The sequence below is a fragment of the Alligator sinensis genome, unplaced genomic scaffold (genome assembly GCF_000455745.1).
Source record: "Alligator sinensis unplaced genomic scaffold, ASM45574v1 scaffold1012_1, whole genome shotgun sequence".
In the NCBI taxonomy this organism is placed as follows: Eukaryota; Metazoa; Chordata; order Crocodylia; family Alligatoridae; genus Alligator; species Alligator sinensis.
Window position 1 is genome coordinate 779,878 of NW_005842104.1, and position 7,740 is coordinate 787,617.

Sequence of the window (7,740 nt, forward strand, 5' to 3'; positions counted from 1 at the left end):
CCCTGCGGGACCCCACTGCCCACACCCTTCCAGGTCGATACTGACCCATCCACCACGACTCTCTGGGTGCGACCCTCCAGTCAATTTGCCACCCACCGGACTGTGTAGTCATCCAAGTCACAGCCTCTTAACTTGTTCACCAGTATGGGGTGGGATACCGTATTGAAGGCCTTCCTGAAGTCTAAGTATACGACATCCACCCCTCCTTCTGTGTCCAGGCGTTTCATAACCTGGTCATAAAAAGAGACTAGATTGGTCAGGCACGATCTGCCTGCCACGAACCCGTGTTGGTTTCCCCTCAGCATAATTTGTCCTGCCGGGCTCCCGCAAATGTGAGCCTTGATAATTTTTTCAAAGACTTTGCCAAGGATGGAGGTGAGACTGACCTGCCTATAGTTGCCCAGGTCCTCCTTCCTCCCCTTCTTGAAAATGGGGGCCACATTGGCCCTTTTCCAGTCCTCCGGGACTTGGCCCGTGCGCCACGAGCGTTCAAATATTCCTGCCAGTGGCTCTGCAATGATGTCGGCCAGTGCCTTCAGCACCCTCGGATGGAGCTCATCCGGGCCTGCCGACTTAAAGGCATCCAGTTCTTCCAAGTGACTCTGCACCATCTCAGGGCCTACGCGTGGAAGTCTGGTGCCTTGCTGCTGCCTCTCTACAACCCCAGTGAGAGACTTGTCGTGCCCCTCGCTTAGGAACACTGAGGCAAAGAACTCGTTGAGGAGTTCAGCCTTGTCCCCCCTGTCTGTCACCAATTGTTTCTGCCCATTTAGCAGGGGTCCTATTCCTCCCTGGGCCTTCCTTTTACTCCCTATATATCTAAAAAACAATTTCTTGTTGTCCTTTACTTGGGATGCCATCCTCAGCTCCATGGTAGCTCCCAAACTATCCCAGACAGATGCCAGTTCTTCCTCCTCTTGAAATCTCCAGTGACCATGATTCCACAACTTCTCTAGAAAACTTGTTCCATTGTCCTGCTGCTCTTACAGTTGGGAATATTGTGGCATTTAGCATAATATTATCATTCAGGTTTTGTGTGAATATATTTGTATACAAAATGAGTATGCATAAAATGGCCATGGATAATTAATTAAACTCACTAAAACATCTATTTTCAGTCAGTCCTGAACATTAACAATATTTAGCATATGCATTATGGTCACAAGTAAAGAATGTGTGCAAATGTGATTCATGTTCAGGAGCTCTAGCAAGGGTATGTTCAGTTTTTCAAATTATTGAAATAGTCCTAAAAAATTCCCCAATAGAATGAGAAGCATGTTGTTTTTTTATAAGGAATCTGAAAGGATAGAGTTTCACAAGCACATTTGTCCATTTGTGATTATGCATACTGAATTGCATTTATGTATTTACAAATGGACATTTGAATACCAAAATACTGCTTTGCTGGCACAAATGTTGCCTGGTTTTACATCCAGTTGTGGCAGCCCTTGCATGAAGCTGCAGATGTAACTAGACATCAGGCCTTATTTATGAAATGCTAAACCTAAAAAAATGCAGACTCAAGAGTATATATTATACAACACTATTTTTTTATTCCTGTGTGGTATTACAAGTAGCATGCGTGTTTTACTCATAAAAAAAAAAATGGTTTTAAGACTTTTAAAGACATTGTATGGTATAATGAAATGATTGAGCATTTTAAACATAAACCTGTTAAGCTTTAATTGTGTGTGTGAATGTCAGCTAAGACTCTACTTTTATACATTGGAGGGGAAAGCGAAGAAACTTGTTTATTTTTCCATTACCATTTGCTTAAAATGAGTATTAAAGTTTGACTCCAGTTGCTGACTTCACTTTTAAAATATGTGATAGTCAGAATAAGTTCAGGGGTGGAATCAAACCCAGGGAGTTTCAAAATGCTCAGGCCTCTTGTTTCATTACTCCGAGGCTCCTTGTAGTGTTGCTTATCACTGATCTCCCAAGGCCACTGTCACTGTGTGTTGGAATGGCTTGAGGCGGGGCTAGAGGTACTTGTCTCACCTAGCCCATGAGTCTAGCTCTTCTTTCCTTCAATAGTAAGAGTTGCTTTAAACTTGTTGCCCTAATCCTTTTTCAGGATATTGCAGTTGTGACTGTTTGTACTATCAACAGCTACAGAGAGAAATGTCTTCCTGAAAACAGAAGGGAAAGGAAATTAGATGCCCCTTCTCTGTTAGAGGGCAAAACTAAGCAAAATATTTGATCCTTGAAGATTGAAGAAGTGAGGCCAGTGGAAAAAGTACAGTGAAGACAATAAACTGAGACAGGCTGTCTCTGAATCCCTACAAAACTGTGGAATGCGCGTGATTCTCTTTTGTTTCATTAAAAGTTTGCAGTAGATTATGCAACTTCTTGCCCAGCTTGTATCCATGGAATGGATTTTTCTAGTGGGTGTTTTTACTGAAGATTCATATAAAAGATAAACTGCTGTATTAACACACCAATTAATTTCTGTTTTACCTTTTACCCTACAGAAACAAACTCTTCCCTGAATCAATGGTTAGGAATATTATATATCAGATCCTGCAAGGGCTTGCATTTATCCATAAACATGGTAAGCCATATTTTAGCTCTAAGTATTTTGAATCTGAGTTTTAATGCATTAATAGAGGCGCTCGTAAAAGGACAGAATTGTTCATTTTCAGATCACTGATGCCAAGTTGAGGAAGGTTACTAGAGAATTGTTATCTGATGGTTGCCTGGTGTGCAATAATAACCAGCTTTGCTGGGTGTTTCTCCAGTTCCTAGTGGATAGGTTTCCACATAATCAAACTATCACAGCTAACGCTAATGGGAACTTCCCTTAACAAGTTTGAGAGACCTCAGAGATTGGGCTCTTTCAGATGGCCCTTTCAAGTAAGGACTGAGGGGACTAAGGTTAAGTTAGTGGGACAGTATAATAAGGTTCAGACTGCAGTCAACTGTGTTGTAGCTGTTCATTGGATAAATAGAGGGTCTCAGGTTTCAGAGTTTTTGCTCTGGCACTTCTGCTGGACATTCTGTTTATTTCATGTTTATGTCTCTAGTGCAAGCGTCGAGTATATATACACAGATGGTAAAATGTCCATGTGATAAATAGCTTGCATGATTTTCCAGGCAGCCTTTATGATACCAGTAAGGATTGACTTTGTGTACCAGCCAGATCTAATAAGACATTTTAAAGTAAAACAATATTTTAATCAAGCAATTTCATTTTTTTCTTTTAATTGTATATTTGTCATGTTTTTTTCGTTCTGCATCACTGTGTTGCAGATTCCCTGTACTTAGTACATTGGTTCTGCAAACCCTTCACAGGAACAGCTCCGGCCAGTAATTAGTAGGAGCCTTGGAAATGGAATTATAAGCCCCCAAGTTACTTTAAATAATACACTTAGATTTGTCCCTTTATAAAGCATTCCTATGCTAATAGATTTATTTGCTTACAGTTAAGTTAGTGGCTATTGGCCACAACCTTCAAAACAATCAAGAAACACTGCCCTTCACAAAAGGATGCATACAACATATTTTTATATTATTAATCTAATATCATCTATGGGCAGATACCGAAGTCCTCATTAATATATTCTGGCAAAGAAAGCATAAGATTTCAGAATGTTTTGTATTTTTGCTCAGCATGATGTAGACCCAAGAACTGGAATTAATTGGTTCTGACAAAGCTGCTTTATTGTTATGCTGACCTCCTGCACACTGGGTTGTAATTATTTCTGGCAACATGTTGCAAATCACAGTCACAAGTAAGAGCTGGAAATTTACAGCAGGGGAGACAGGATAGTGTTGTGGATCAAGGTATAAGGCTGGAAGTCTCAAAGCCAGGGTTCTGTTTCTATATCTGCAGCAGTCCTGAGAGGTAAAGGGAGAGAGCATGGTACCTATTCTTAACTTCCTTGAGCCTTTCTGGCCCTAAATCTAAACAACATCAGTACCCAGAGCTCAAAATACACTCCGTAAATTCATATTTTCCATACAAAGCATTAATGTTCTAGTTAGAAGTTTGTCAATGAATAAGCCAACTCAGAAGCCATACCATCTAAACACAGCCCAAATCTCATCTAGGGCTGTCTTTCTACAACAAAATGAAAGTGTCGTTGTAACATTTGGTAACTTGATCTAACAATAACAGTGATGACTTGGCCATGCAGACTTTACTACAAGCTAACAACCACAGTATTTCCCCAGGCTGCGTCCATGGTGTATCTATGGGCCTGGATGGTTGGGAGCTAAGTTAAGCTGACACAGGTATGACAGCTTGTGCTACAATCACACCTTCACTTATAATGTAGACATACCCTAAATCGGGTCACCAGCCCATGGCCCGCAGGTTGGGTCCAGCCCATAGAACCTCTGGATCCAACCCAGAACTGTGGGCTTTAATGGCAAGGGACTTTGCCCGCACTATGCTGCACTGTAGACAGATAGTGATCAACTTAACCTACGCCATGCCATAGACCAGCTGGGAGCTCTCTGGGCCATGCTGCATTTGGGCAGTGGGGAGAACCAGTAGCATCCAGGTTTTAGCGCCAGCCCATCTAGGAGCCAAGGTGAGCTATATTGGTTTTCCCCTGAAAGAACATTGCCACTCACTAACATAAATCATCCTTCAGCCTCTACCCTCATGTGAGAATCTGTACTTTCTCTAAAGTATGGTTTTGCAGCATGACATTTTAGGACAGACTTGGCCACTGAAGTTAAAACTGACATTCCTGAGACGAAGTCCCTTTATGGGAGGTACCTTTTGAGGAACACCATCTTGTTTGCCTCAAGGGAATTACATCTCAGGTACCTGACTTGATCTCCACTGCAGTATCAGCTGATGGTCAGGTGTTCTGAGATTCATAGATAGAAAATGCTAGAGAAGTCCAGAAAATTTTCCTTGATTTTTATATGCACAGTATTTTGTTTAAATTAAATGGGGATGGAGGGGTGCAGATACAGATATTTTAATATTCTACTTGCATATTTTCCATTAAAATAAAATAAAAAGTAACAGTAACACTATGTATATTGCATTAATTTTAAAAGTAGATATGTGACCAGATTTCCTAAGAATCTGAACTTCTCTCTGAATCCATCCCAATTGGACCAAGCTGTATTGACCAGCAAGTTATTTTAGATTTTGATCTTCTGATCTATTCAACAGAGAGCAGTGGCAACTTATCTGAAGGCATTCTGATGAAAAATAAAAGACTACAAAGAGTTGTTAAGCTGCAGTGCAGGCTGATATTTAATTTAAATTGCAGGGTTCTTTCACAGAGACTTGAAACCTGAAAACCTCCTTTGCATGGGACCAGAACTTGTGAAAATAGCAGACTTTGGCTTAGCCCGAGAAATCAGATCCAGACCGCCTTACACAGACTACGTATCTACAAGATGGTAAATGCAGGTGTTTGGCTATGTTGTAAGATGGACATACTTAACTGAAGTTAAAGATAATGTGTTTATGGAGCCATAAATGTAGCGCATCACACTTAATTTAGCCTAATTAAAAATCTTCAGTGCGTGCAAGATAAGTGGTACAGGGACAAAAAGCAGTATCGTACCTGGAGATAATTAATATTGCTTAACTACTGGCACATGAAAAATATTCTCCAACTCTCATAAAATGTTTCATGATGTGCAGTCTTTAAGAAGCATAGGGAAGAGCTGATGTAGTCAAGGGGACATGCTGAGAATGTGGCATGCTAGAGAGACTTAGAGATAACAGCCTGATTTCTAAAAGAACTGCAGTCCCCTCTAGTAGCCAGTTGCTAATGGGAACCCATTAGAGAACATTTGCTGTTTTCTGCAAAGCAGAGAACAAAAAACTCAGCATGACTTGCTTGGAAATAACCATGTTGTGAAGCACTCATTTGTGAATACCATAACTGTGGTTGTTTTACAGGTATAGGGCTCCTGAAGTTCTCCTGAGATCCACCAGCTACAGTTCCCCCATTGATATCTGGGCTGTTGGTTGTATAATGGCAGAAGTTTACACATTGAGGCCTCTTTTCCCAGGTGCTAGTGAAATCGACACTATATTCAAGATTTGCCAAGTGCTTGGGACTCCAAAAAAGGTAGCCAAGTAAGAGTTGAGTGTTTAGTCATGTTTCACAGGCCAGCAATGTTAAAATGCTGATGAAATAGGGTAGAAGGTCATCTTCTATATTTGTTGCTATACCCGGTACTGATTCAGAGCTGAGTTGCAATAAAACTTTAATTTTCTTTGAAGTCACTAAAATTGTTTTGAACATGTTCAGCAAAGAACATTATCAAAGACCAAAAAAGGTAGTTGGTATTTCTGGTGTCCTTTGGTCTGTTCTGTTGCATTAAACTTTTACTTACAATTGAGTGTGAATTTCTCTCCAGTGGTTGGACTCCTACCTCCTAATCCCACTTGTGCCAGTAACTGGTGATGTGATCCTGCCATCAGATTCCCTGCTTGTAAAATAGCTCTCTGTCACATTAGAGCTTTGAATTTTAAGACTCTGAAGCACCTTGAGATCATTGGATGAAAGATACTGTGAATTAATACTCGTAGTATTTAAGAGCCATGATGTCATATGACATTCTAATGGAATACCATTGCTTTCAGAATGACTGGCTTGAAGGCTATCAACTTGCATCTGCCATGAATTTCCGTTGGCCCCAGTGTGTACCTAACAACCTGAAAACACTAATTCCTAATGCAGGCAGTGAGGCAGTTCAGCTTATGCGAGACATGCTACAGTGGGACCCCAAAAAACGACCAACGGCTAGTCAGGTTGGTTTTCATTTTGTTTATCAGCACCTGGTGACTGTTCATCCCTCTTTCCTTTTTTCCCCACATCTTTTTATGACAGCTAGGACTCTATCCCTGCAAAATATCTACTCTGGACAGTCTTAACCTAGACAGTCTGAGTAACATATCACTCAGTGTATAGCTGTATAGGCCACAGAGTCCTTGAGCTAGGGTTCAGAGCCCTTGATATGTATACAAAAGGCTCAAACTTATTAAAGTCTGTGGCTCTGTGTCTTCCTTGCTATTGGTATTTGTGCTACCTAGGTTAAAGCTTTCTAAGGTATGGCCACTCATGCTGCAGTCACACCTTCTGTTGCAAATAATGAGCTCCTCAACCTCTGTGGGGTTGAGGGAATTCATTACCTTACAGGTTATGGACCTAAGTAAATAAACAGGCAGGGGACCTAGAGAGAACTTAAGGTTAAAATTCCTTTGACTTCATGAAGACTAGGCCTGGATTGTTATTTTGCATCCAGTCTCTCACAGAAAGCATATCCATAAAGTGTTGAATAATGTGGGAGATAAATTATTAAATAGAAGTGGGAGAGAAATTCACAGATGAGAATATCCAAAAATATATTTTCAAATTATTTAGCACAAATAGTTATATAAGCAAATGGAACTTTGCAGCCAGGTAAGACAAGAATGTAATGTGGTAAAAACCTATGAGGCAAGGAGATATTGGACACTTCTTCCAGTTAATAGGATCTAGGGAGTAAAAAACTGCACCTGGATAAGCAACACTAGGCAACAATGAACCAGTGCTTTATTGTTCACTCACAACTACTTAATTTCCTTGTAAGCAGGGCAAAGATCATAGAATCATAGAAGTAGGGTTGGAAGGTACCTTGTAGATCTTCAAGTCCGACCCCCTGCCTGGGCAGGAGGAAAACTGGGCTCAATTGACCCCAGTCAGGTAGGCATCGAGCCGCTTCTTAAAGACCCCCAGGGTAGGAGCCATCACCACTTCCCTTGGAAGTTGGTTC

The 7,740-nt window shown here is 40.9% G+C and overlaps 1 protein-coding gene across 7 annotated transcripts in view; it reads left to right on the top strand.

Moving 5' to 3' along the window:
* The window catches only part of ICK (intestinal cell kinase), a 47,015-nt gene that overhangs the window by 14,689 nt on the left and 24,586 nt on the right, over positions 1-7,740 (top strand). For all 7 annotated transcript variants that reach the window (XR_003094262.1, XM_025205107.1, XM_025205105.1 and 4 more), the window contains 4 exons: positions 2,475-2,554; positions 5,238-5,370; positions 5,879-6,050; positions 6,569-6,736. Coding sequence is in view for 6 of the 7 variants with exons in the window: in XM_025205107.1 (XP_025060892.1) it covers positions 2,475-2,554; positions 5,238-5,370; positions 5,879-6,050; positions 6,569-6,736 (553 nt within the window). In the remaining variant the exon portion in view is untranslated. The remainder of the gene's footprint in view (positions 1-2,474; positions 2,555-5,237; positions 5,371-5,878; positions 6,051-6,568; positions 6,737-7,740) is intronic.